Below are 27,337 nucleotides of genomic sequence, written 5' to 3' on the forward strand. Positions count from 1 at the left end.
GTATAAAGTTGTAGCAGATGAACTTGCAAAACAAGGTTCAAGGAAAAAATTACATTCATACTAGATAAACTGAAAATAAGCACCTTCAATTTGTTTTATTTGACAATAAGTTAATGAAAGAAAACTACAATGTTTTTTTGTTTGTTTCAGGAGTAACTCCTTGAAAACCATTTTTACAAAATATCAAAAGAATCACACTATCTTCGTCTGTGGCGTACTCTTTGTTTTGGAGAAAGAAGGTTTTCAGTACCAATATCTGCGTCGCCATGAGGATATAAATCCCCACGTTTTATCCCTCCTCTCTTCTTCCACCTCTCTGCCTCTCTGCTCTTCTTGCTTCTTCCTCCTTCCTCATCCTTCCTCTTTTTTTGCGGAGAGGGTTTAGACAGCTTGTGACTGTGGAGTGCAGCCCCGAAAGGGTTTGCAGGGCAAACTTCTTGGTCAAAGTTCCTCCCAGGTCTTACCAGCAGTCCTCCTTCTCGTCTGATTTGAGCCTCTCTCCTGAGCCTCTTCACCTCCCGTCTCTCTCTGCGCCTCTCTGGCCACTTCTTACTCCCGCTAGCCCGGCTACATGCATCCTGCCTCACCCTGCGTCTCCCTTGGACCAGCTGATTCTCCTCACTGCTCTCGCCTGTTGCTTCAGACAAGTGCCGCTGGTCTAAAAGCGGCAGGGGTCCAGCGCTCAAAAGTCCTGAAAGCAAAGCAATGACAAATTTGGACAATAAGTTAAAAGAGTATATTGTTGGCATCTCCACAACTATATAGTATTATATATAAACGATAGGTCAAATGTAATTCCAAGAGAAACTCATAGGAAATTATTATTTGACTCGGCAGCTCTGTTGAGCTTTCTTCAGCTCTTTTTGTTTGTTTAACAGCACAGAACTTACTCAGTGCTCTCATTAAAACTGCTGCAGAAATAAATTGTACAAAATGGTAGCTAAACAGCCAGGGAATATCCATTTATATAAAGTTAAATGATCACAGATAAAACACACAATTTCATGTAACTGTTTACGTTATTGTATGCATACAAATACTGTTTGTACTATAGCATATCTTTTGTCACCTTTGGCTCTTTTCTGCTTCCTGGTATGAAGTTGGAGGACATCCTTCATGGTGTCATAGTGGCAAACATAGGGCAGTGAAGGAAAAGTCCCACTGATCATCCTCCTTTTAGCACATTCCTGATTACAAAGAGTAGAGCACATACAATTACAGTAAATTCCAAGACAAAAAACACACAAAAAGAGATAGCAATGACAGTATAAAGAGGAAGGCAGAGTTAACATTTTAAGGCAGGCTAGAAGGAATGGAAAGATGATAAAAGTCATAAAAGGATTCCTTTCATTGGACACTCACATAGCCATAATGTCCCTTCTTGGAGCAGTTGTAACAAAAAGCAGGGCATTTCTTATGTTTGAAGGTGTGAACTGTCCATGGCCTGACAGGAAGCTCTAACCGGATCTAGAAGAAAAGCAATCAATAAACACCCAAGAATTCAAGTGCTATAGTTTCAACAGCCTTATAAAAGCATGATTATGCTGGTCCTCTACCACCTTCACCCTGTTTAAGTTATTTTGAATTCTAATTTAAAAGGACTGTAATGCATCTTGTTTTATTATCGAAGGCGAGATGAAAAAAGATATTCATTTAGGTATAAACTTCAATTTACTGTCAGGTGGTTTTGTCTCCATGTATCGGGGCAGACCTTGGGAAACCAAGAAAACAAAAGAGAACATTTTGGTTTGAAAGAAGAATTCAGAAAGGAGCATTTCACAGATGAGGAACTGCAAAGGTCAAATAACACTTCGTAAAAGAGGCCCACTCACACCTGAGGCTACAGAATATCAACACACAACGGACAAAGCCTTTCAAAGTTTCCTTCAACACAGAAACTCACCACCCAGGCCTTCTGCAGGTTTCAACAAGATACATTTTTAGACATTTTCAAACCACATATAATTACATTTAATCCCTGTTGTATTGTGACTCATTTCATCAATACCTTTTCCTTAATACAGGCATAAATGGAAATTCCCAGAGTTACTTTAAGCACATCAATTATTGTCATGTTTATCAGACAATTGAATCAAGAATTTTATGAACTGGTAGAGACCCTGACCAACAGATTTACAGGAACCAGACCGGTGGGTTTACCGACAAACTTACATCAGAGAGGTGACCCGACATCCCACAGCGCTGGCAGTGCTGGTTCCACAGCGGGGGCCTTTCACAGCGCCTGAGGCCATGTGAAGGCAGTCCACAGCTGGAGCAGGGGCTGCCAGGACAGTCCCTCTGGGTGTGGCCCTGGATCCCACAAAGGATACAGGTGGGACACTTCTGTTGACACAAAGACAAAATCAATATGGGTTTTAGGATCTTTTCGGTCAACAGGTTGCCATGGAACACCATTCTCTGGTGCAATGTATGGCAGCCTGGAAGACAAAGAAACATTTAAGAATGGATAATCTAGTTGGTTTGAGCAGAAATCGTCAGAAACATACAGGGAAGACTGAATATATTTCAACATAATACAGTACATCAATGTTTTGATATCTATGTCTTTTATCTCTAATTAGAAAGCATGATTTTGTTGAAGGACACAGCAATATTTTCAATATTTAAGCAGATGCCGGTTAAGTGGAAGGTTATCAGCTGAACTCTCTTTCTTTGTGTACATAAAGAAAAAAATGGTGGAAGAGTGTGTTTATTTACCCTGTGGTAGTAGCAGCTTTTGGCAAGGTGTCCTGTCCTGTTGCAGATGTTACAGGTCAGAGAACGACCAGCTCCAAAATATCGGCTGGTCACAGACTGATCAGCCCCACACTAGATAATAAGGAAGAAATAAGACATGACCAACGATATTTTCAGATCAGAATTAAACAGCTTGTAGGAGCATAATATGGGGGAAACAAGCTGACAGAGAAAGAATGTATTTCTTCTTTTGCGACCAATTTCTAAATGAATACTGATCATTTATTCCTCAGAGATTATCTTCCCAGTTTATTCACAGTCTTTACAATAACTATTCTTAATTCTTCAATATTTTTGAATAATGAATGTGACATAAGAGCAGATGTATATTGCTTGAATATATTACCTCTACTGTACTATTGTTGAAATTGAATAGATATCCCAAGTTACCTTGTCTTTCTGTGATACAGCCCAAGTATCATTCACTGATTTCACAGTCTGATCTATTTGGGAACAAATAGTAAGAAGAACATACACTTTTGTAAACATACTGTATTAGACAATTGATATTACACTTTTCTGGTTCTCAGGCAGTATATATCTTCAAATGCAACATTTTTTCCATTTTCCTGAACAAGCAGCTGGACTATTGAAACAGGACAATGGAAAGCAAAACAATGCTAACAAAGAGTGAGAAAGTATTCTCTAACCTTCATCTCCAGAGTCATCCTGAGGGCTGTTGTAGTAGCTCAGGTTGAGATGGATGCTTGAGTCTCCCACCTGCTCTTCTCCTCCCAGGATCATCCACTCTTCGACGGGCTTGTCACTGTCCTCCTCCTCCTCCTCCTCCTCTTCCTGTAAATATAATCTGGAAGCAGGACTCAGGTTGCTGGGCTTGAGGGTCCGTCCAGAGGTGATGTTGAATAGGATGAGGGGGGGAGAGCTCTCCCTGCTGATCCGTGCAACTTGTTTACAGCTGCTGTGTGGTTTCTGGCGACTGATCTTGATTTCTTGTTCTCCATCTGAACTATTGGAGTCCTCAATAATGAAAAAGTCTTCTTTGCTGTGCCCCTCACCATCATTATCTCCTTTTCCCTTGCAATAGTCCATACTGCAACAACCTCAACACAGCAGCTGAACAGCACCACCCAACGACGGCTCTCTGCACTGCTACAAACAGCGGTGGATAAAGGCTCATTTACCACTTCCTTTTTCTTAAAAACTATTTAGCACCTGGGAGAAGTCCCACTTACTGGTTGTGTTTCTCTACTACCTAGACATGTAATAATGATTTCAAAATGTAAAAATTCTAAATACACCGACACGTGGGTTAACATCAGACTTACCGGCGCTTTGCTAACATTAGCTAACATTAGCTCTGTAGTAGCCCAGTCAGCTGATATAGCTAAGTTAACGTTCACAACCAAGTGAAATAAAGTCTACAATGGCACTTCAAAGGGCGCTTACCGTTTTAGAAACTTACACGTCGCTTTCGAGTTCACACAATAGACAATATTAATATTTCATTCGCAGAAATAAAAGGGTTGTCACTTCCATTCTTGTTTACTATTTTTTGAAGAACTTTACCGGCGTTTCCGGGACGTAATATGTGGGACAACCAACACCGCCTACAGCGTTCAGAAAACACGGAGTTTGACTGTAGAAGTCAAACTCCGTGTTTCCTGGAAAGCCTGAGGTTTTCATGATTGCTGAGTCCTGTAATAAACTATTAATTAAGATATATTAATTTATTCAGTATATGTCGTCTTGGACGGTCACAAAAAACGTGAAAACGTTTCTTTTTTTTTGTCAATTCACTATTTATATATTTTTTATATTTTATATTATATTAACAAAAACATGTTGAATGTTTTTTTTGGTGCAGTTTTAGGGTTAAATCCTGTCCTCAAGAACTGGCTGTACCTTCACTGCAAAAAGATAATGGGGCGCGTGGACCCGTGCGTGTGAGTGCCCAATCAAAGGCTTTCCATACTTGCAGATGTCCACCGTTGGGATGCTGAAAGCACACGGTCATTGCACACCGCAGACAAACACAAACGTGACAAACTTCTTATCTCAGTTTTCTCTTCAAATGAATGGGAAATGTTTTCCTCGAAACTAAATGCACTTTAGTCCAAAGAGCGTCTAGAAGTTAAGTAGGACTACAGTCATTCTGTTATGGACGCGCGCTTTGGACAGGTACCCCTCAACATTACGCACAGTGAGTATCAATATTCCTCATAAATTAAAGTTATAAGGGGTTACCTGTAGTCTATCTCCTAGGCGTATGGACCTTATTTTATCCAATTATATTCAGTAAATTAAGTGTCTATGCTGTGTAGCCATGCTCTTTGATTGGTGTTTCTCCGACCCGGTCCGGTGCTCAGGGCTCGGCGGGGTGAACCAGCTCGGCGGAGTCTTCATTAATGGCCGCCCGCTGCCGCACTTGGTGAGACAGCGGATCGTGGAGCTCGCTCTGCAGGGCGTGCGTCCCTGTGAGATCTCCCGCCGGCTGCGCGTCAGCCACGGCTGTGTCAGCAAAATACTGGCCAGGTAAACTCTGTTTGGTCATTTATTTAGCCTTTTGAGCATTGTATTAGCTTATATAGAAATGATTAGTTGTAGTGGAGCAGATTGTGAGTGCCCTCAATGATGATACACTTTATTTATTATATAACACTGCAATGTAAACACACCACTCAACATGGATCATTTGGAAATATTTCTTAATATTTTGAAACTGTCTCTCATAAATGCATCATTTTTTATCTTCATTCCTGCCTATTCCCTTTTAGAATAGCTTACATTTGTATTCAATATATAGCCTATTTTTTTGCCGTATGCATTATTATGAATAATTATTTTTCATAAAAATGTATCTCAAGATCTATCTGTAATTTGACCCAATATTTCCTTTGCTTTATCTCACTTTATTCCATATTACATAAGTCAACTCAGCATCTGTATTTATGAAACTTTATTCTCAGGGCAAAATGTTTTCCCTGCCGACGGCTCTTTATTGTGATTTTAGGTACAATGAGACAGGAAGCATCAGACCAGGAGTGATTGGAGGCTCTAAGCCCAAAGTAGCCACTCCCTGTGTTGTGCAAATGATCGTGCATCTGAAACACACCAACCCCACCATGTTCGCCTGGGAGATCCGAGACAGGCTGCTTCTGGAGCGAGTGTGTGACCATGACAGCGTGCCCAGCATCAGCTCCATCAACAGGTAACAGATGATCTCATTGACTGCACAGATCATTAGAACAAGTGTTGAGTGAGGTTCCTCTGCCTTTACAGGATCATCAGAAACAAAGTCAACTCAGATTCTTGTGAAGTTGGTAAGTCTTTTTTGTTCTCTTCTTTTATCTCTTGGCCTAACTTGTGCATCTCTGATGTTTCCTGACGTTGATCTCTGACCCTACAGTGTCATCATCTGTTTCTACGGGAACCGCCTATTCCTCTGAGTCCACGTATTCCATCAGTGGGATTCTGGGAATCGGGAAGTTCAACAGCAAACACAAAGAAGGTAACATTATCTAAGTTTTACCAAAGTGCTGTAAAGGAACTGAGTACATTTGCTTGAGGATTGAAGTATGTTTGTAAGATAATTTAGTATTTCCATGTTATGCTTTTTTATACTTATTACTACTAAATGTTCGAAATTTTACTCAACTACTTTTTTGACCTTTATTATATACTTTGATTGCAATATGTGTTGTACTTTTACTTGAGTATAATTTTAACAATTGTATTTTATTTGTTCTAGAGTTCCTTCAGTGTCGTTATGTATATCTGTTGTGATTTTCAACTGCCTATAGATTTCCCACCCCTTAGCCTATCACGTACACTGTGTTGGAGTGTTACATGGTGATTTCACTTTATTAGGGAAGAAAACAAAGCAATCCAGTCGAGGTTTTTCAGGCTGGGTGGAGTGTGTGGGAGAGAAAATCCCTCTGGAGGGAACTGCGGGATGTTTCCCTTTGCAGACCATTCACATTTGCAAAAATCTATAAAACACCAAAAGGAAAAACCCCCCAAAACCCAATAGAGCCCCTTCAACATGTGACCTGAGAAGAAGCCCAAGTGTAGATAGATGTATTTGCAGAGCAGACGCAGACATTGGTACCAGACCACACAATGATGACTTGAGACTTTGTAAACATTACTCTAACTAAAACAACCTCCGCAGCACGAAATCCACCTCCCCGCCCCAGGCTTCCATCCTCTCAGCCAGCAGGCTCTCTGCTCCTCCCCGCCTCCCCCTTACCTCCACCTCTCGTTACAAGCCCACTTACACCTCCACTCCTCCATCACCACAACCATTAGAATAGGAGAAATAGATAAATATGCATACTTAGAGATTGGAACACAGACATGCATATATTTTGTCGATTCACTAATGAGAACAACTGACAATTGCATTGAAGATAAATAAAAGTGATCCTGGACGGAAGCTGTTTTGTTTCAAAGGAGGTGATGCCCCCTGCTGCGTGTATCACAAGCAGCCACGTTCCTGTAATGATGCCTGGGGATGGTCCGACCCCTGCCTCACCTTTTACCCTGGCCTACCAACAAATCATAATCCAGACTTTTTAGGTGAGTGCATCAAAATATGATGACTTTTGTTTGATGTGAGCTCAGTTTTAATGTGTTCTGTCTTCTTTTTCAGGGCCTCCGTGTCATTACAGATGATCAGAGCAGCTCAGACAAAAGAACATCATCCTTTTAATCCCAAAACCAAGATGATTTCAAAACTGGATTGACTAAAATTGTTAGATTACAATATGAATGAAATCAAGATATAAACATAAATAACAAACATTTTGAAATAAATATGAAATAACCTCACATGTCGTGTTTTATTTACATTATTTAGAGTCAAATTACATATGCTGTTGTTTCAGAGGCTTCATCAGTCCAACATATTATCCTCCTTCTCTGTCACCCCTGTGGACATTTTCTCCTCAGTGAGTGGTTGAGGGGGCATCATTAGGAGCCCCATGATGGAGAACGTTGAATCTTTGCTCTACTTAGTGAGCTTCTCCCTGGCCTCCTCACCAGCATGAGGGATTTAGGGAGGAGGTGGGATATGCCACCGGCAGCAGCGGGGTCAAAGCACACCGCTGAGAAAGTAATCTGTGGCCAGAAGTGGACATCAGTCTTTAGGAAGCATCTAGAGAGCAGATGCATGTTGGGAGCACATTGTTTTTACTGTGTTTATCTACATACAGGATATAATCAACAGACCTACTATTTACTACATTTAAAGCATGGAAACCTATAATGTTGGTTGACGTTGAAACTATTTCAATCATGTACAGATCAAAATTCAAGTTTACCTAAGAGTAAAAGTATGTTGAGGTTGAGTTTGGCACAGCTCTGCGTCTGTGAGCCTGCAGTTAGTTTCACCACCACACCTTGTTGGCAAATACGGGACAAACCTGCTCAGTGACTCCTGGACGATCCACAGCAGAAACCATGAGCGGGTGCTCGCAATCCTGCTGTCTCAACCAACTGAGGGGCTCCGGTAGTGGTAAAGGTGATGATGTTTGGCACTCAGTATCACCATCACTCAGAAGCTCTGAAGAATTGAGAGACCACCACTATCTTCCAAACATGATTATTATCTGCAGGAATCACGAGCAGTCAGCAGAGGGCCTATTCTGCTCACAGGTGAGTTAATGTAATGCTGCTGATATTATTGTTAGATATTGTAACTGTTGATGCAACAATGATACAATTTGACAACAGATCCCTGTATGTGTGTAAAAAATGGGGTATCGGGTAAAAAGTACGCAGTAAGATAAGTATGTTTTTCTTTTGCTTTAAATAGGAAGGAGCACACAAAACGAACACACCGAAAGCGGAAGGTCTGATCATCATCTGTGTGCTTCTTTCCTTCCTGGCTTTCACATTCCTCAGTAAGTGACAGTGACAAAGGCTGATCATGCATGTGCTGAATGAAAGAAGTGTACAGCCACATTTCCTTAATACAACATCACTATAGTAGAGTTTGTGAAGGGATCTTTTATAAGATAGATTAATTATTAATACAGTCTATTCACATTTTACTTCCAGGTTCACATTTGTGCTTGTTTGTGTCTTTCTTTCTCAAGTGGGATCAGTGGGCAGAGAAGACAATAATGTACAAGATTATGTAAGCCCGCAATAACCCCATCACTCAGCAAAACATCCACAACTTCCTGCTACAAGACAAAAAGACTCCCTCTTGCTGTCTTTCAGGATGCTGATGTCTTTCTCCCGTCCAAAGCTCTGTGGTTGCTCGGCTGTCTGCTGTTCTGGACTCTTTGGTTGCTCCTGCGTCTCCTCCAGATGTTCCTCTGGCTGATCAAAGGCCTGCTGTGGTTCATCTCTGTTGCTGCTTCCCCGCTGTGTGGCTGTGCTTCCTTTCTCCTGACCTGCGTTCTGCTGCTGCTGCATTACACATGTGAGGCTGTGTTTTATGCAACCACCAGTCCTGTGTATGTGTATGGCATTCTTCTCAGTGTTGCCATTTCGCTGTTCATTTTCACCAGGTGAAAGCCGAAATCATTGCTTTAAAATCTGAAGTAAATCCTCTATAAACGGTATACATATATACTTTACATAACTGTATTCTATATACTACTATATGTATATATATTTTTTCTGAGACTTTAAAATATTGTAGAACAGTGTAAATTATCTAGAACAAGGATTCTTGTGGTTCATGTCCTTTCTACATGTTATGTATATAGCCTTGCTGCTGTTTATTATTTGTATTCTATTCCACTTTATTTTATTATGTTTCTACATTTTTCCACGTTTAAAGACACACTACTGCTATCTATCTATCTATCTATCTATCTATCTATCTATCTATCTATCTATCTATCTATCTATCTATCTATGATCAAAACTAAATGATATAGAAAAAAGCCCCCTCCAGGATCCTTGCGAGAGTGAAAAGCTGGTCCTTCAATCTGAGGTTCGACAATCGGTCGGACCCTCCTTTCCAGCACCTTAGAGTAAACAATGAAAACAGTGAAAAAAATGTGTCAAATATAATACAACATTTTTTATGTATGTAAATAACTACGAAATGTTTTTGTTGTTGTATTTTGGTAAAAGATGCAATAAACACTGAAAGACTATTATTTGCTGTGTCAAGCTTTACAGGGTTAACACATGTTTGATCTTAGAAATGAACAAAACACAGCAATGCTCAGGGATATTGCAGCTACAGCTCTATTTACTCTACTTGGTATGACCTGCTAGCTCGTGGTTGCTAATGTTAGCAAACATTGGAGAGATTTTGCTGAGTAAAAAAACGGTGATTCTGTTTGATGCTGTCTGCTTTATGGTTCCTCTGACTTTGTGCTATTCTATCCTCACACAAGTTCAATGGGTTCAACAATTTAAAATAATCATCACTATTGACCACAGTGGCATCTTTTCAGCAAAAGCTTCATGGTGAGACAAAAAAAAAAGATGTAGCCTATATCAATATATTGGTAATCTGGATAGAATGAAACGCTGACCCCTTTGGACACTTTGAACCTATAACAAAGGTTATTTACTATCAAAATCATAGATAGATCTGGATTCCTAATTCCTAATTTTTCTGTGAGCTGGGGGTGTATAAAACATTGTGATGTTAAAGCCTTGAAAAATTTAAAAGCCTAAATTGTGATTGATTTTTACAAACTGTTTGGGGATTTTGTTATTGTAGCTTGAGAAATATCCCAGGATGCATCCCTTTATCACGCTGATATTGAGCCTCCTATCTACTCCCACCATGTTTGTGTGGTGTTCGGGTCTGTGGGACCCGTTTTCATTTTTTATTAAAAGAAAAATTATACAATTAATACATTTTTCAAACTCAGACTCACTGGCTTTGGCTCATTTTCTGTGAAGAACATATATCAGAATACATTTTTAATGACCACACACCGTACACCCCCCCTACACATTTCTATTACATATAAGATGTTCGGGTCCACTGGACCGAGGGCTAATAGAAGTGTGGAAATTGATGTTCTGTGTACCTGTGTGTGTGTGGGTGTGAGTGAGAGAGAGTGACAGAGAGAGACAGAAAGAGTGACTGTAAATGTTAGGGTTCCCACACAAGGTTGCAATATTGTTGCAAAATTCAAGCATCAACACTGTCTACTCTTGTTTTCCCGCACATTTGACCCTCTTTCTTGCGGGAATCTTTATTTTCTCACACTCTATCTGCTACAAATTGGAGGCGGGACACTATAAATATAGCTTTGCCAGTGTGGTTTCTTATCCCAACCGATCAAGATGGCCAAAAGGATCTCTGCGCAGAGGGCCCTGGAAATGATTTTGGAAGAGAGAGAAGTTTTTGATGATGATGTAGAGGCAGAGGATTCAGAAGAAGAGGTTTCAGAATTTGAGGATCACATTTCTGAAAATTCATAGTCTGACAGTGACTCTGAATAAGATGATGAGATTGAGCATCAGCCAGTTCCAAAACGAAGACGAGCCACAGGACCAGGCCGTCAGCAGCCAGCCACAGGACCAGGCCGTCAGCAGCCAGCCACAGGACCAGGCCGTGAGCAGCCAGCCACAGGACGAGGCCATCAGAAGCCAGCCCCAGGACCAGGCCGTGAGCAGCCAGCCACAGGATGAGGCCGTCAGCAGCCAGCCCCAGGACCAGGCCGTCAGCAGCCAGCCACAGGACCAGGCCGTCAGCAGCCAGCCACAGGACAAGTACGTCAGCAGCCAGCCACAGGACCAGGCCGTCAGCAGTCAGCCCCAGGACCAAGCTGTCAGCAGCCAGCGCCAGGACCAAGCCTTCAGCAGCCAGCCCCAGGACCAGAACAAGACAGTCAGCATGGAGCAGGTGAGGAAATATGGATGTCAAAAAATTCTGAAATTGAATGGTCTTCTCGCCCAAGAAAAGAGCCACCCCGCAAGGCTGCCAATGTGATAAGGATGCAACCAGGGCCAACACGGATGGCAGTCACACAGGACATCAAGTCTTCTTTTGAGCTTTTCACAGATTCCATCCAGAAAATTATTCTTGACTGCACTAATTTAGAAGGAAGACGTGTTTTTGGAGAGAGGTGGAAGGAAATGGACCAAACCCATTTACATGCCTACTTCGGGGTTCTTATCCTTGCCGGAGTTTTCAGGTCCAAAGGGGAATCCGCAGAATCCCTTTGGGATGCAGAAACTGGCAGAGAAATTTTCCGTGCAACAATGTCTCTGGAAAACTTTCACATAATTTCCAGGATTATCCGCTTTGACAACCGAGATGACAGACCAGCTTGACGGCAGAGAGACAAACTAGCTGCCATCAGGACAGTGTGGGACAAGTGGGTGAGCCGCCTCCCCCTGCTGTACAACCCTGGGCCAAATGTCACCATTGATGAACAGCTGATGCCATTTAGGGGCCGCTGCCCCTTTCGGCAGTATATAACATCTAAACCTGCAAAGTATGGTATAAAGATCTGGGCTGCCTGTGATGCCACTTCCTCATATGCTTGGAACTTACAAGTCTACACAGGGAAAGCTGATGGAGGAGCCCCCGAGAAAAACCAAGGAATGAGAGTTGTCCTGGACATGTCTCAGGGACTCAGTGGCCACAACATCACATGCGACAATTTTTTTACCTCGCACAAGCTGGGACAGGAGCTCCTAAAGAGGAAGCTGGCCATGGTGGGAACAATACGGGAAAAGTCAGAGCTCCCACCTCAACTGCTGACTTCAAAGAACAGGCCTGTCAAGTCTTCCAAGTTTGCATATATACTGTTTATACTGCTTGTAATTGGGATTAAGTAAACATCTGTTGAGTATTTTAACATAAAAGTGCTTGATTGTGAGGCATTAAAAACCACAAAATGCTACGGGTCCACCAGACCCACAAACACTGGCTGAGTAACAACAATATGAACACCACACAAGGGTTAAATGGATATGATTAATCTGGCTTGCACATTAACACTGAGTTTTAAATCAGTTCTGCCTCGGTTCAAAGTACACAAGTGATTATTTTCTTGGAATATTTTACACAAACTACTTCCTTCTTCATAAATCACTGCAGTGTTTCCTTATTTGCGTAGTCAAATCAGGACAACGATTAAAGGTTATGAAGCAGAAGAGCATATCAGTGCAGGTTTAGAGACCAATAACGGTGTGAGATATACTGAACACTCATCGAGAATCCATCACAGCTGCATGAGGAAACAACAAGGGACTTGTTAATCTGGACACAACTGGGTTGTTTATTCAACGCTGATGACAAACAGAGGTACAGTGAGCCCAACCTGAACAGAACCAGGCCACAGATAAGCAAACTGATTTTTCAGGACGATGTCTGTGCCAACCAGAATTGTCCACAAGAGGAGGGCGACAATCACAGATCTGCCTCTCTACTACTGTGGACAACTGAGGAAGAAACTACCCAAGGAGAAGGTGAGAACAAGGAAGAAAAATAAATGCGTATCTATGTGTTTATAGATTCCGTTCACATGGAATATAGAAACAATTCTTATTCTTATACTATATAAACGACTAAGGTGAAAGTAATATACACAAGTATATTGTTATTATTTTCTTTTCTTATAAAATATTGTTCTGCAAAGTAACTTCTGGGCAAGACTTCACCTCAAATTGCTCCTGTGGCGACTGCCCACAGTATTGAATGTATGTAAGTGGCTTTGGATAAAAGTGTCTAACAAATGACATGTAATGCAATGCAATATAAGATAGGACGACATTGATAATAAGTGGTAATGTCTTATAACTGTGTTAAATTCTGCGTTAAAAAGTATTTTTTTGATTTTCAGGATTTCAAGAGATACTATAGCGAGCTCCGAGGAGCAACTCTGTTTCTGTACAAAGATGACACTCAGGATACAGTAAGCAAACAGTAGATTTGACAAATTACAAGCAGAATTGTAATCTACATACTACAGTAAATCAAGTAAATAAACAGTAGTATATCAAACTGAACAATATCATGAAGGAGAGACAGAGACCAGAGTGCAAACTTATATACACTCCTATTTTAGATCAATTTATACACGTTTTGTTGATTAATATGTGTCTCATTACATAATAACGTCAAAGTTTGTCTTCTTTGTCAGTACATGGAGAAGCTGGACCTCGGGCAGCTGAAGTCCATGGAGTTAAATTCTCCCTATGAGAAGAAAACACCAACCATCTTCACACTCACGCTGCCGACAGAGGAGGTGCAGCTAAAAGTGAGATTTTTTTTATCTTGCAACTCAAAAACTCTTTTTTTCACATTGAATGAATACAAACATTTCAATGAACAAATGGACTGAATATATGGACTGTGACATATTACCAAAATGTCTGTTGTTTGTGTGACTGTACAGATGGACAACTCCGACACAGGAGAGGAGTGGAGAGGCTACATCCTGACTGTGGTTAATGTAAGAAAACACACAGATACACTTGAAGGCACACTCTAATGGGTTGACATTCACAATTTGGCATCAATACAGTATTTCTAATCTGTTAATTTGGCATGAATGTCTTAAATATGAATGAATATTAAGTAAATACTAGGAATACTCTCCCCTCAATACTAGTCTGCAAGTCTGCAAACTGAAATTGAACTCCAATATGTTTTTATTCCATATATTGATGCGCTCTGTTTTTCTGCAGAAAGAGATTCCCAGTAAGCTGCAGCTGCTGCCAGGCCAGATGTTGCAGCTGAAGGAGGCTCTGGATAAGGAGAGGCAAAGAAATCCCACCACGCCACGGCCAGCCCTTCCACCCCGACCACACTTCCTCCGCACACCCTCCCCCTTCCAATCCCCCCTAGCATGTTCCTCCCTTTCCCCTTGCCCCTCTGCCTCCACCTCCTCCTCCCCCTCTGCCTCCGACTCGGCCTCCACCTTGGATTCCCCCTCTGCCTCCGACTCCACCTCCTCAACACCGCCCAAAGACAAGCCTGACAACAGCAGCCCTGAGAATCCTGCGTAAGTTTTAATGTCTTTCCAGTCTGTATGAAACACATCAGTGAGACACACTACTGTATACATATTTTTTCTCATTTTTTGGGTGAATTAGCCCATGTGGACAATACCTCATTTGCATTTTAAATGTTGAATTTAAGAAAACGTAGTTAATTGTTTTAATTTAAGTAATTTGAGGTTTCCCGGTGATATCTATCAGTTAAAATGTTGAACAATAGCTCCCCCTTTACACAACATAAAACACACTGTATGCAACAGTACAGTAATTCCCTTCCTGCTGCTGCTAATCTTAAACTGATAAACCTTGCTCTCTAATACAACGCACCCAGACCTTTGTAACCCTCACTGGTAATAAGGAAGTGTGTTTGTTTTTCTTTGGTGTCTGCAGGTGTTTTTTCAATGTGTCTCGAAAAGAGGCTGAGCGTATGTTGGGGGAGAACCCCGAGTATGGAAGCATCATCCTCCGCCCGTCCACCCTGGCCAACAACTACGCCCTGACCCTCAGACAACAGACGCCCAGGTCTGAAATGTACCTCACAATACAGGAATATGCAGGAATGTACTTATTAAATTCTCACAAAGTCAGTCAAATTATCCCATTTTCTTTTCTTGACTTACAGAAAGCTTAGAAGAGAATATGCATCTTTGGTTTTATGTTTTGTATAACAGTACTGCATCACTTATATTATGCTTATGTGAGTCAAATGACATACAAGTGTCTACCAGGAAATAATTACAGTTAAACTTTGCCTCCTTCGTTAAATAAGGCTTAGTTTCTCTTTTTTAGTTTTCTCTACTTTCAACTAAATGTTATTGTTGAATCAACAGTGTCTTCTTAAGTCCCTCAATGGCATATGGATCGTTTTCATATTACTTGTATGTTATTATCATGAGGAGTATTAACCATGCTACAGCTGATAAAAGGATGAAAACATGTAAAGGTGGTTGTGGATTTGGTCATATTCTCCCCGTAAGCCTGAAGGGAGATCCTGTACGATTGTCCGTCCCCTTAAATGGACCCTTTAGCCTTATTATTTCTGTGATCATTTATGATTGCTTGATTAGGGACCTCAAGTGGGTGTGGTGATTCATCATTTTTGAAGATATCTATTTTACTGATTGCTTTAATCTGTCTATGGCTGCTGACCTTTCACTGTGATCAGCAGCTGCTTTGGTAGCTAAAGTCATTTACAAAAATCTGCTAAAATCAAGCCTTACATAAAGCGTTTCAGGCCACATTTTGGCTTTTAAACGGACACCAGTAGAAAGGGTCGGTGTTGTTTTGAACCTAGAGCCTCTGCAGATTAATAATGCCATAGCTGATTTGTTACAATCAACAAGTTAGGCACAATACGAGATGAATTCATCCCTGTTCTTGTCATATTTGTTGCCAAACGTACAAAGAATCAAAGGCACCATTAAGCAAATGATCCTCCACTTGTTGTGTTTCAGTGGTCCCATCATGAAGAACTTCAGAGTGACCTCCACAAATGTAGGGTTTGTCATTGAACTGGACACAGCAGTAAGTACCAAACTCTATAATATGAAGTTTTTCTTTTTCTTGGCTTGTCTTCATGTGTCATCTTCTCTGTAGGTCACAGTCTCCTCCTTGAATGAAGTCCTGAAATACTTCCTTGAAAAGACAGAGTATCGGCTTTACCCCTACATGGTATCTCAGCCTTACGACACTTGCATCGGTAAGAGGAACTCTGCCGTACGAACATCTCATTGACAAGTACACAACCCCTAACAGTGTTTATCTGTGTGTTCAACAGACATGTCTCCTATCTCAAAGTGCGTCAACATCTCCTCACCTATACTTAAAACCATACCCAAAGCCCAAGTGGCCCCTATGCTGCGTTCAGAGGCCAAAAGAGAACTTCAGTCGCCTCCAACAAACCAAGACGAGGGAGAGTACGTGTTTCCAGATGGTCATGGTACGAACCTGAAGTCAGGTGAAATTAATGAATGTTATTTTCAACATTAGTAAAATTAAAAGCACTCAAGATGTTCATATGAAAAGAAAGTCAATCCAAAACTCTCTTCTTACCTCAGCCCAGTTTTAGCCACCCTGCCCTCGAGACCTATTTGTTTCAGAATCTATTTTTGTACTCATGGTTTACATAGCTTACAATGCCAGGTGCCAAAGTACATTAGTGTAATTCTTTACTACTTACTTTCCAAAAAGACTTCTTAGAAATGCTGCATTAGGACTGATATCTGCTCTGTCAAAGCTGACAGCGTTTCAGTGTTTAAATTCTGTCTTAAGATCACAGTCTATGCTTTTTCACAGATTTCTCAGACTTTTGCGCTGAAAATTGGTCCTATCCGATTACATATTCATAGTATTTTTTCATAGTATACAACAGATTAAGCTGGTAGTGCTATAGGAATGCCTTTAGCATAGACTTCCACATTGACTCTGAATAGATTCACTCTGACCTCCCATCCGTCCCTTTCTTGTGAATGTGACATCTCAGGAATGTTTGAATTTCTTAAAATGAGGCTCAGACATTCTGTTAGACTCAACAATGAACTGCTTAGAATTTCTGGCTCAAAAGTAAAGATTACTCTAACATCAAAAACACATTTTCGGCCATAACTCAGAATCAGCTCATTCTGACAGTTTCAAGTAAATATCTTACAGGATAAAATGATGAAGTGTATGTAAATATATATATATATATATATATATACACTGCCTGGCCAAAAAAAAGGTCACAAGCCTGTGGGGGGCAGTGCTATGATCTGGGGTTGCTGCAGTTGGTCTGGTCTAGGTTCAGCAAACCCAAAGAATGAGGTCAGCTGACTACCTGAATATACTGAATGACCAGGTTATTCCATCGATGGATTTTTTCTTCCCTGATGGCACGGGCATGTTCCAAGATGACAATGCCAGGATCCATCGGGCTCAAATTGGGAAAGAGTGGTTCAGGGAGCATGAGACATCATTTTCACACATGGATTGGCCTCCAGACCTGAACCTGATTGAGAATCTTTGCAATGTGCTGGAGAAGACTTTGCACAGTGGTCCGAATCTCCCGTCATCAATACAAGATCTTGACAAAAAATTACTGCAAGACAGAAATAAATGTTGTGACATTGCAGAAGCTTGTGGAAACGATGCCACAGCGAACGCGTGCCGTAATCAAAGCTAAAGGCGGTCCAACGAATATTAGAGTGTGTGACCTTTTTTTTGGCCGGGCAGTGTACTTTTGTTCCATGCTGTATATGGAAATGTATGTTATAGGTTGAAACATGCTATAAAAATAAAATGTAATGTTTTCTGTCTACAACAGTTGAGGCGGATGGAGAGCTACAGGTTTTAAAGTTACAGAGAAAAAACCTGTACACCAACCGTGAGACTGAGAAAGTCACCACACACGAGAATCCGAGCAGTGAGAAAACCCAGTCAGCCGCTGTGCAGTGGCAAAGACCGCAGCAATGCGAGGCATGTAGTCCGCTGTGCTCAGTAAGGACCGCAAGCTTCTGATTTAATGTCTAACCTGTAACGTCAGCTGGGAGATTGCACGCTTCTGCCACTTTTAGTGTCTTTCAGAAATTGTACTGAGCAGAATGAACAAGAAAGGTTGATTGGAATGACAAAAGTAGTAATCGAAGTTTCTAAACTGTAATGATGGCACTAGATAAAAACAGGGAAACAACTTAATTACAACTTATGCTTTGGAGAAGATGAAAGTACCAAATTTCTTCTCAAACTCTGTATTTTGAATCTGAACCTTGAGCCAGTCGTTTGAGACACCCTGCCACTTGAATACAGTAGTGAGTAGGATTCGAGAGAAGAGCCACTAGATTTGTAAAGATGAGAATATAATTTCAAGAAGCTAACGATTAGTTTTATATCAACTCAAATCAATCGATCAGTTACATGTGATACGGATGTTTTTTGTCTCACACAAGGGTTATCAAGTTTTCTTTTTTGATCAATAATCGTGTTTTAAAAGTTCAAAAATGAACAATACATCAAAATACTTATACATGTCAGAATGATTGTCCATTTTTTAGATGAAAGAATGATCAAACTGTAAATACAAAACTGCACGGGTTAATCTTACGTTTCAGTTTTTTTGTTCAAATGCACAGAAAAAGAATAAAAACATGATCCGGGATGATCATTATTCTTTATTTTCCACACATAGGAGTAAGCCAACATAACTGTTTTGAATATTATAATCATATATTTGTATAAGTTATTCCACTTAGACTAAGATTCTTACTTTTATATAGGTTTAAAGTTTTAAAGGAATCATTCATCACTCAGTAAAGACAGCAAGACTGTGAAAAATATTCAATAAAAAAAAGAAAAGAAACTCCCTTCTGTCTCCTCCTTGACTGCAGTGTGTTTCAGGGAATCCACCTCTTGTCATTCATCCCTCCCACCTCACACTTCTTACACTCGTAGCAGCCTTCGTGTGAGAAAGACACATAAAATATCTGTAATAACTTAACATCTTAGGATTTAAAAGATAAAAACAGAATAAATAAAGAAGATTGTTCCCCAATGAAGAAACGCTTCCATTGTTGTTGTTGTGACATTACTTCTCGGTGAGTGACAGCTGCAGGATCCTCTCCAGCTCAGTCTCTTCCTCCTTCTGCTTCCTGTGACACAAATAAGTACAAAATATACTTTTACTGTCTTTTGTCATCGCTGCTGTTGCTGATGCTGCGGTCGTTTGCACACTTTAAACCTGTATTTTATAATTATTTCATTTTACTAGAATGTTGTTGTTGCTTCTGAGCTTGGGTTTCAGTAAACAAACACAAGAACAGACAGTTGTAAAAATTGGGTTTCAATGGAAAAAGGGGTATATATTGTGAAAGAACCCCCTGCAGATACCATAATCTCAGTTTAAAACTTTAAAATGAACCCTGGTCACAGATTAAAAGTGTGCTAATGCAAAACTGTCATGAATGTTGAAGGGTGGGGGGGGGTAGTCTCAAAACATGCAATAAGGTGTTTTTAAATGTTAAGTTGTGACGGGGTTCTCTATTATCCCTCCACAACGTTACTCTTATGCCATCTCTGTGATAATGTGCACAACTTTAAGCATGGGACAGATGACAAGAACAGATTTGGACACCCCACTGTGTCGCAGACATCGTTTGCCACCACATGCGCCAAGGTGGGAGTCTGAGATGGAAGAGCAGATGCTGCACTCTATGTGGGCACACTTGTTTGTAGTTAGTTCAGAGTGGCTTTGGTTAGTGTTACAGTAGTTTAGTTTTTTTTGTTTTGTTATGGTAATATATGTAAAATGGCTCAAAGTATAAAAATGCACATGCACAATAAACTCGTATCATATAATTGGACATCTGAACGACTTTTAAATACTGTTTTTGCCTATACAAGACCAGACTGCATGTGAAATAAAAATGATTAATTGCCTCCTGAAATGCCTGTTCAGTTTCTGTTATTCAACTGGCAAGGTGACAGATATTCATGATTACTCATGTTTCAGTCATGATTATAGGTAAAAAATAATTACATTTATGTTCATTTTAATTTTAAACACGACAATATTGTTGTAGTTTTCCCTAAAAGACGTCATTTATATCTAGTTTGGTTTACAAAGATAAACTTAATTTGTGTTATGCTGGCCCACATATACTGTATGTTAGTCATGTGATAGACTGGTAAATGTCCAGGATGAAGGTGTACTCTATCTCAGGTGAGATAATGCACATGCCCTTCTCTTTGTTTTCCTCCAGCCTCACCTGTCCATCTCCTCCTGTTCCCGGCACGACATCTCCATGGCGAGGCGCAGCTGCTCGTCGAAGCTGGTCGCCATACCGAAGTGTCCGGACAGCCGCGGGTTGGTCACTGTGCTGTAGGAGAGCGGCGAGTCGGCGCTAGGTTCGGACGGAGAGACGGAGGCGGTCTGGCTGGGGTCGGCCGTGTCTTCTCCCTCTCGGCTGGACAGTGAGATGGACAGAGACTCCTGAATTGCCCTGAGAAAGACAAAAGATATTAAGACTTGAACTGAAGTGTAATTAAACAAGGGACAAAGATACCTTAACAGGGAAGTTTCACTGCTGAGCTCCATTACAGGATGACTGGGAGTTGCCAATCCCAAGAGAAGGGGGAAGAAAGAATTAATTACTGACTTCTATTTAGAGACTTTTAATTAAATGACTTTACTAGCAAGGGGTTTCCTATAATACGATAGAATTATGAACAGACGCGAGTTAAACCTCATGATGGTACAGTAACACCAAACTCTGAAAGACCCTTACTAAAACACTGCACATCTGTACTGAGCTTAAATAAATTAAGATACTGTATCTGGATGATTGCTAAATGTAGGAGGTGATTTTTTTATCCTTATTGTTTTCTGTTCATTAAAGTTAAAGCATTTCACAACAAACTTCACAAAAAAGAAAACCAAATAATGAAAAACTATAACTATATTTACTGGGATTCAACCATTTGAAAAAAGTAAATATCTGTACATTGTTTCTGTGCTTGACGTTCACTTACTACATCATTGTGGCTATGTTGCTAAATTCCTAAAACAACAATATATTTGTTAGTTCACTTAGGAGTCTTCTTCCATGTTTAGCAGTGTAAACCTGCCTGTGAAGGAAATCATAGAGGTAAAGTCTGAGAGTCAGCTCACCTTTCCAGCTGAGAGTCTTCCTCGTACAGCGGAGACGGGGGCACTGGGCGGCTGTTGGTCAGGGCCTCCCAGATGGTCACCTAAGAAGTACACATATCTCTTCAACAACTGCCTTTAAAAATAAAAAAGGGTTGAATCAATTCCCCCGTTACACATGTAACCGAGTCTGATAACTCTTACCTGGTCGCTCTCTGTGCCGGCGTCCAGCAGGCTCTGCTGGATGGCAAACTGCAGCAGGTTATCATCCTCGTCCCTCATTGGCTCGCTGCGGCCGGGACCAAGAGTGGTGTAGTCTTCAGGGGGCTCAAACACTGAGGGGTCCACCTCACATTGGAAGGGAGGGGGAGCCTGACCTGGTTGAAGATGGGTTACAACATAACTGCACGTGCAAGTAAAAAGGTGTCCAATTTTAAAAAGTACTTTCAAGCCTGTGCTATGTTTTGGAAAAAGTTACAGACCTACATTTTAGAAAAAAGTCATTTATTTGCAAAAGCGGAATAAAAATGTTTATTTTTAGGTCACAACTAGTGTGTTTTTACCAGCTTCTTCAGGTGTGGCCTCTGGTGTGTGAAGTGTCACAGTGCTGACCGGCTCGTCGCAGCCACACAGGTTACTGAATGTCACTCTGGCATTCAGCACGTGAAACAGGGGAATCTCTGGAGGACAGACAGAAAGCATGTAAAAGATTTAAACGGCTGATTATTCCTGTAGCACTGGAATAATAATGGGCAGTGCAAATAAAATAAATACTCATGAATGAGGCGTTGTGATGGCACACACAAAAGCATGAACCATGCACAGAAATGAGTGCAGAATAAAGATTTAGTTCTCATCATTGTCTCACTTGTCGATGTAACAAGCTTCAACTGGCACAGCGCTAAACCATAGAGTGGAAATAAGGCTGGCTGCGCGAAACTACAAATACTTAAATAGGAGAGTACTCAGACTAAATGGAGCATCACAAAGAAGCACAAAGAGGCCAGAAACAGCAAAGACAGGCAGCAAGGGAAAACAGTATTTATAGCTAGCAAAAGTTCATACTGAATTTGTTGAATTGTGTTTTTTTGTGTTATTTTGTAATTTCTTGCTACAAGATAGAAATACAGAAGATTTTTTTTTTTCTTATGTGAGAAAATGTTCTCTCTTTTTGATATTTTTTGAGTTTATTCTATTTAACTTAAAAATCGAGAAGAAATGCAACACACTTAACTTTCAAACACATCTCCTAACCCTACTGTGTGACCTCTCATACCCACCTATCTTGACAGGGAAGCCTGGCGGCAGGCGCAGGGTGATGAAGTCACGAAGCTTGGCAAAGTGTGCGTTGGAGATGGCCATGAGGTCAATGATGGGTGTCACCTGCTCGGCCAGGGACAGAGGGTGACTCTCGCTCAACCACAGCGTAGCTTTAAATCTGGAGAGGACACAGAGATAGACAGAAAGTTTGAACTGCAGCTGATTTTGGTGACGAACATTACTGCCACTTGTTTCCGAGGCTGCATCCTACCGCTGGACTTTGCTGGTAAGCTCGACGGGACGTCCAATGTCGCGGCCGTTAAGGTTGAACTCAGGGTCGAAGTACTCCTCAGCTGTGATGGCGGTGGGGTTGTGAGGACTGGCACACTGGGACACATTACTCTGACAGAAACACAGAGTGAGTTATAAGTGACATGTATTCCTCAAAGAGAGCTGCTGGTGGTGTGTGCGGTTTGTGTGTGACGCACAGGTGCAGTGAAGTCTCTTACCCCATTTTGAGCTGTATGCTGTTCAGCAATCCCCAGGAAGGACTGCAAAGGAGTCTTTGAGCCTGAGTTAGAATAAAAAAGGGAAATCATCATCACTATGCTCTGCTTATTCAGTTTTTGGTTCTATAAGGAGAAAAAGGGGTACACCTAGAATAACATGAAGAGGAGCATTACTTTGTCCAATAGAAATACACAGTGATCGATTTTGTTTGATTTTCACATCACCTTAAATTTACTGAGGCTAGTTTGATTTTATCTGCACTTTTTTGTGACCTGATAAGACTAATTTGACACAGTGTGTGTTCACCTTTGCTCTTCGACTTATCCTGGTCTGATAGATGCTCTGTCCTAGACCGAGTCACCAGCTCCACATTGGTGGCACTGTAAACCTGGACACAAAGATGCAGAAAGATGGAAAACACTCTTGAACATATTTTCTTTTACAAATTGTTCAAGTTGAGTTCATATTAACATAGTCGTATGAGTAAATAATAAATAAATGGTAAATGAGCCAAACTATTCTGGCCAAAATATATGACTGTTTATTTCTCCCTAATTCCCTAAGTTGTCATTGTCATTGTAAATTAAGTCAGTTACTCTAGCATAGCACACAAAGCTGCTGCATTGAGTGAATGAAAATAGATTAAGATAATGGTTAAGTTTTATTATTTTGAATGCATTTTAGTTGAGTCTTTTGTCAACAATGCTAACGAATGAATTGTTTAATGACTTTGGGGCTGTCTTGTGTGCTGTAGTAAGCTTAAGCTAGTTTTCAATCAAAACTGGCTCTGCAGGGACTACCTTGGCTTCGTACCCGCTGACCGCCTCACTCTTCTCAGAACGCCAGCCCCAGATCCCAGACTTGTTCCTAAACAATCAAAGAGGTCAAAGTAACGAATCACTGCATAGAGTCAGTATTTGTGCGGGCATTGTCTAATTATGTGGACGATAAGGAATGATAATGTGAACACAGTTTGAGCTTGTTACCGTTCAAAGGCAATGTTGCGAGTGTTGAGGTGCGTGGAGACGATGGGCGATGTGAGTCTCTGGGCTGTGTTCTCCTGTGACGGCTGCATGGCTGCCAGGAGGGAGGGCGCATCACGGGGAGACAACACTAGCGGCTCAGTGTACACCACCTGCTTCTCATGGTCAACCTCCATCACCACGGCACCTTCATCTAAGAGGAGCACACAAAACACACATTAAAACCTCCAAAATGTTTGTTTCTACAGATTTCAGGGTGGCTCCGGGTCAAGTTTCCATGAAAAAAATCAAGGAGGGCACCTTCTCCCTTAAAGATGTAGCTGCGGCATCCTTTCAGCCATGTCATGTGTTCGAAGCCCAGAAGAGTGGTGTCCACACGGAGGCATGAGCCGCTCTTCCACACACGGTACACGTCACTCGGACACACCTTCGACACCAAAGGCACTGAGAGGGAGATCAGAGAAGAGGTGAAGCCATTTAGAAACAAGACACAAAGAGGCAAACAGATCGAGGTAACAAACAGGGAATGGGTGAAGTACAGTGTAACAAATAGCAGATTTAAATGTTTCCTGGAAATCATATGGTGTGAAAAAATGATGCTTCTTTTATTGTGAGACGCCCTTTTTAAGTCTTTCATCCTTGGCTTGCTTTGTGTTGGGAACTGTAGCTCTGTGTTTCTAGACTTTACATAAGAGATAGACCTTCATTCTCGTTTCTGAGTGCCATGGATACACAAAGTATTGCACAACCTATAATGATTTAAAACACATAAAAGCAATCAAAGATAAAATGCATAACTGTAGATTTTTATGTCAACTATCTTTATACTTCCTTATTAAAGCAAACTGACTGGGACTTCAATATGGTGAAATTATTAACAGTACAGTCTTTAAATGTATTGTTATAATATAAGAATACACTTGAAAAAGAAATGCTGTATTAAAATGACATATGTATACTGTTGTTGCGATTACTGAATAGAAACAATTTTACTAAAATGAAATGCAAAACATTATTAATTGAAACTACTGCATCTTCTGCAGATTAGAAAAGGGAAAGTAATCAAACAATCCCATTCTTTACTAGAACTCCTGGTTAATATAGTTACAATAAAAATTAATTACAGATAACACTTTAGAAGAGGTATCACTTATTTGTAGTGGGCTACAGTTTGAAATGAACCTGCCCTGTCTCGTGTGTACCTATGTGTCAAAGTAACTGACAGCTGCCGCTTCGGAGCTGTCCATCTACTGTGGTGCTGAACCTGACCTCTCTGAAACACACTCACCCCAACTGGTGAATTCCCACTTCATCTCCACATAGAAGTCTCTCGCCTGGAAAATAAAACATTCTCAAAAACCCACCTGTACAGACTGGTATTTGTATAAAATAATGAAAAAACGTATAATTATACGGTGATATTTCTTCAACTTATCTGACCATGTTAAATCACTTCCTGAAATCCATGTTTTTAATGCATTTTCTGTATTTACTAAGCGTTTCTTTGTATTGTTTTATGCTACAATATGATGATATATACATTATTATATTAAAATTATACAAATATCGCTCTAAGGCGTGGTTTATGTACTCATTTATGTACTTGCAACAGGCAAGACTTCAAGACCTGGAGACTTGCATATTTGGATGATATGGTCAAATGAAAGCTGTCTTACCTGTCTTAGTTTGCTGAGCAGCTCTGGGATGCCCGCCAGTCTCTCAGTGGCACGTTTGTAGTCTCTGTATTGAAGCACAAGCTGAACCAGCTCGGGGTCCCCAGTGCTGACCGCCTCCTGCAGAACTGAAACATACATCCACATGTGATTTCATTAGGCGCTTCTTGAATGCCTAAGCATCCTGAGGACATAAAACCAGCAGCCAAAGCACAGCACTCACTGGTCCAGCCTTGTGAGTTGTGGTGTGTTGGGTCTGCAAAGTCTCTCAGCAGAACACGGGCTGACTCCAGGTGGCCCAGACACACAGCCAGCTCCAGCGGGGTGCGCCCTCTCGGATCCAGGCGCTCCACATCCTGCTGCAGACCCAAAAACACAAGCAGCATCAGCGCAATGCAGTGCATACTATAACAATAGCATCCGTGCAAACACATCAGCTGTAAAATACACCTCCTTACTCCTTACCTCTTTCTTCTGCAGCTCTCGATCAAGCTCCAGGTACTGATTGTTCCACACCAGAACATGCAGAGGAAACGCTTCTTGTGCCATGGTTGACAGTTAACACAGTACAAAAGCTATGTGTGCAATATGACTCCTGCAGCCGACAGATTGCACTGACACCACAGCAGACCAGCTGATCGGCACAACTGGGTGGCTAGCTGGCTAGAAAATGGGTGAAGGCTGAAATACTTTACAGGAAAGACTGTCACTAGGCAGTATATCCAATAACGTTGTGCATCAACAAAGTATAATTATGTGCGTGCCTATTTAAATTAGTGGGCTGAGTTAGCTCACCTAACTCAGCCCACTAATTTGCTGTAGTTAGGTGACAGCTAGCCGAGCTAACGGTGGCTAACTGGCTAATAACAAAATTGGTCCCTGCTCCACTTGACACCTGCTTTCCATTATTCACAAAGCAAGACAACTAACGTAGCTTAGCAGAAATGCACCTCCCCAGTCCGTCCATCTCTCTTTCACGATGTGTTTAAGAAATAAATATGGCTGAAATCGCCGGTTGATAAAGTTAGCTAGCTCCCCCGCTGTCACTGCAACCACCCCTGTCTATATCGCAGAAATGTCACGGTGTGTCAAAAATAAATCCAGATTCGGCCTTTATTCCACTTTCACATCCAGGTCACTCGAGCTGAAGCCATCCCATGTGCTGCCGGTGACCGCAGCTGCAGATAGCGACCAGTCCCGATCATTAAACCTCATCTGTCAGGCTGCATCGATGAAGTCTATTTACAGCTGCAGCAGCGTTGTTTATTTATTTATTTACGTGGGCGTCGCTTTATTTCCAGGTTATGGAGAGAAGCTGGGTGGAGCATGGGAGGAGTTCATTCTGATCCGACTGTGCAGATAAATCAGGGAAAATTGATCAAGAATGAGTATCATTTTACATTTCAGTCGTGAAAAATCGACTTTTTATTCATGCACTTAGGTATAATTTGGAGGAATGATTTCCATGTTATGCTACTTTATAGCCTACTTCTACTCCACTACAATCCAGAAGGGGCTAAGAAATAGGCCTTACATTTACAAGCTGCAGCATTAAAGCTAATTACAAATTATTGCATCAATAAAAATTACACACGATTATATTATGGGTACTTTACTACCTAAAGTGTTTAAAGTATATT

General features: G+C 41.1%; 4 protein-coding genes and 1 long non-coding RNA gene across 11 annotated transcripts; 3 read left to right on the plus strand and 2 right to left on the minus strand.

The window, feature by feature from the left end:
* Positions 1 to 65: 65 nt before the first annotated feature.
* On the minus strand, positions 66 to 4,294 carry LOC134860378 (zinc finger CCHC domain-containing protein 7-like). 2 transcript variants are annotated; one of them, XM_063877340.1, is made up of 8 exons: positions 3,408 to 4,293; positions 3,148 to 3,200; positions 2,719 to 2,829; positions 2,173 to 2,343; positions 1,676 to 1,711; positions 1,363 to 1,467; positions 1,070 to 1,187; positions 66 to 691 (listed from the first exon to the last, which is right to left on the minus strand). In XM_063877340.1, exons 1-8 carry the CDS (start codon positions 3,805 to 3,807, stop codon positions 198 to 200), a joined length of 1,488 nt encoding a protein of 495 aa, XP_063733410.1. In that variant the 5' UTR covers positions 3,808 to 4,293; the 3' UTR covers positions 66 to 197. The 2 variants fall into 2 exon arrangements, with proteins under 2 accessions (XP_063733410.1, XP_063733412.1); XM_063877342.1 differs by lacking the exon at positions 1,676 to 1,711 and having other exon boundaries at positions 3,408 to 4,294.
* A 50-nt stretch (positions 4,295 to 4,344) lies between these two features.
* LOC134859943 (paired box protein Pax-5-like) lies at positions 4,345 to 7,548 on the plus strand. Of its 4 annotated transcripts, none has more exons than XR_010165172.1 (8): positions 4,345 to 4,483; positions 4,583 to 4,918; positions 5,085 to 5,250; positions 5,729 to 5,926; positions 5,998 to 6,038; positions 6,125 to 6,226; positions 7,128 to 7,296; positions 7,370 to 7,548. XR_010165172.1 is itself a non-coding variant. In XM_063876742.1 (8 exons), the coding sequence occupies exons 2-8, from the start codon at positions 4,876 to 4,878 to the stop codon at positions 7,390 to 7,392; spliced, it is 699 nt and encodes a 232-aa protein (XP_063732812.1). In that variant the 5' UTR covers positions 4,345 to 4,483; positions 4,583 to 4,875; the 3' UTR covers positions 7,393 to 7,548. The 4 variants fall into 4 exon arrangements, 2 of the variants coding, with proteins under 2 accessions (XP_063732812.1, XP_063732813.1); XR_010165171.1 differs by having other exon boundaries at positions 7,155 to 7,296; positions 7,370 to 7,395; XM_063876742.1 differs by having other exon boundaries at positions 7,171 to 7,296.
* A 592-nt stretch (positions 7,549 to 8,140) lies between these two features.
* LOC134859862 (uncharacterized) lies at positions 8,141 to 9,836 on the plus strand. The gene is made up of 4 exons (XR_010165166.1): positions 8,141 to 8,373; positions 8,534 to 8,621; positions 8,817 to 8,857; positions 8,944 to 9,836. It is a non-coding gene; the product is annotated as an uncharacterized LOC134859862 (long non-coding RNA).
* Positions 9,837 to 12,735: 2,899 nt separating this feature from the next.
* LOC134859787 (signal-transducing adaptor protein 1-like) lies at positions 12,736 to 20,072 on the plus strand. 3 transcript variants are annotated; one of them, XM_063876494.1, is made up of 10 exons: positions 12,736 to 13,122; positions 13,497 to 13,568; positions 13,797 to 13,913; positions 14,052 to 14,108; positions 14,344 to 14,660; positions 15,046 to 15,177; positions 16,110 to 16,179; positions 16,252 to 16,354; positions 16,433 to 16,612; positions 17,957 to 20,072. In XM_063876494.1, exons 1-10 carry the CDS (start codon positions 13,021 to 13,023, stop codon positions 18,148 to 18,150), a joined length of 1,344 nt encoding a protein of 447 aa, XP_063732564.1. In that variant the 5' UTR covers positions 12,736 to 13,020; the 3' UTR covers positions 18,151 to 20,072. The 3 variants fall into 3 exon arrangements, with proteins under 3 accessions (XP_063732564.1, XP_063732565.1, XP_063732566.1); XM_063876495.1 differs by having other exon boundaries at positions 16,433 to 16,594; XM_063876496.1 differs by having other exon boundaries at positions 16,433 to 16,571; positions 17,957 to 18,099.
* Positions 18,352 to 27,272, minus strand: ankrd13d (ankyrin repeat domain 13 family, member D). Its single transcript, XM_063876493.1, has 16 exons — positions 26,163 to 27,272; positions 25,921 to 26,056; positions 25,701 to 25,825; positions 25,313 to 25,358; positions 24,325 to 24,468; positions 24,028 to 24,217; positions 23,842 to 23,908; positions 23,348 to 23,429; positions 23,041 to 23,102; positions 22,803 to 22,933; positions 22,552 to 22,709; positions 21,835 to 21,951; positions 21,476 to 21,648; positions 21,296 to 21,375; positions 20,394 to 20,627; positions 18,352 to 19,277 (listed from the first exon to the last, which is right to left on the minus strand). The coding sequence occupies exons 1-16, from the start codon at positions 26,244 to 26,246 to the stop codon at positions 19,214 to 19,216; spliced, it is 1,893 nt and encodes a 630-aa protein (XP_063732563.1). The 5' UTR covers positions 26,247 to 27,272; the 3' UTR covers positions 18,352 to 19,213.
* Positions 27,273 to 27,337: the final 65 nt, after the last annotated feature.

The sequence above is a fragment of the Eleginops maclovinus genome, chromosome 23 (genome assembly GCF_036324505.1).
Source record: "Eleginops maclovinus isolate JMC-PN-2008 ecotype Puerto Natales chromosome 23, JC_Emac_rtc_rv5, whole genome shotgun sequence".
In the NCBI taxonomy this organism is placed as follows: Eukaryota; Metazoa; Chordata; class Actinopteri; order Perciformes; family Eleginopidae; genus Eleginops; species Eleginops maclovinus.

What these genes read in the sequence shown, in the direction of transcription:
- LOC134860378 (XM_063877340.1), bottom strand. Translation starts at nt 3,807, where the DNA reads ATGGACTATTGCAAGGGAAAAGGAGATAATGATGGTGAGGGGCACAGC. An exon ending in TGTCGGGTCACCTCTCTGAT is followed by an intron (nt 1,712 to 2,172) that starts GTAAGTTTGTCG and finishes TGGTTTCCCAAG; the next exon opens with GTCTGCCCCGATACATGGAG. An exon ending in GAAGCAGAAAAGAGCCAAAG is followed by an intron (nt 692 to 1,069) that starts GTGACAAAAGAT and finishes CTTTGCTTTCAG; the next exon opens with GACTTTTGAGCGCTGGACCC.
- LOC134859943 (XM_063876742.1), top strand. Translation starts at nt 4,876, where the DNA reads ATGGACGCGCGCTTTGGACAGGTACCCCTCAACATTACGCACA. An exon ending in ACCCCTCAACATTACGCACA is followed by an intron (nt 4,919 to 5,084) that starts GTGAGTATCAAT and finishes TCCGGTGCTCAG; the next exon opens with GGCTCGGCGGGGTGAACCAG. An exon ending in TCATAATCCAGACTTTTTAG is followed by an intron (nt 7,297 to 7,369) that starts GTGAGTGCATCA and finishes CTTCTTTTTCAG; the next exon opens with GGCCTCCGTGTCATTACAGA.
- LOC134859787 (XM_063876494.1), top strand. Translation starts at nt 13,021, where the DNA reads ATGTCTGTGCCAACCAGAATTGTCCACAAGAGGAGGGCGACAATCACA. An exon ending in AGAAACTACCCAAGGAGAAG is followed by an intron (nt 13,123 to 13,496) that starts GTGAGAACAAGG and finishes TTTGATTTTCAG; the next exon opens with GATTTCAAGAGATACTATAG. An exon ending in AGCAGCCCTGAGAATCCTGC is followed by an intron (nt 14,661 to 15,045) that starts GTAAGTTTTAAT and finishes TGGTGTCTGCAG; the next exon opens with GTGTTTTTTCAATGTGTCTC.
- ankrd13d (XM_063876493.1), bottom strand. Translation starts at nt 26,246, where the DNA reads ATGGCACAAGAAGCGTTTCCTCTGCATGTTCTGGTGTGGAACAATCAG. An exon ending in GTGGGAATTCACCAGTTGGG is followed by an intron (nt 24,469 to 25,312) that starts GTGAGTGTGTTT and finishes TCTCCCTCTCAG; the next exon opens with TGCCTTTGGTGTCGAAGGTG. An exon ending in CTACATCTTTAAGGGAGAAG is followed by an intron (nt 24,218 to 24,324) that starts GTGCCCTCCTTG and finishes TGCTCCTCTTAG; the next exon opens with ATGAAGGTGCCGTGGTGATG.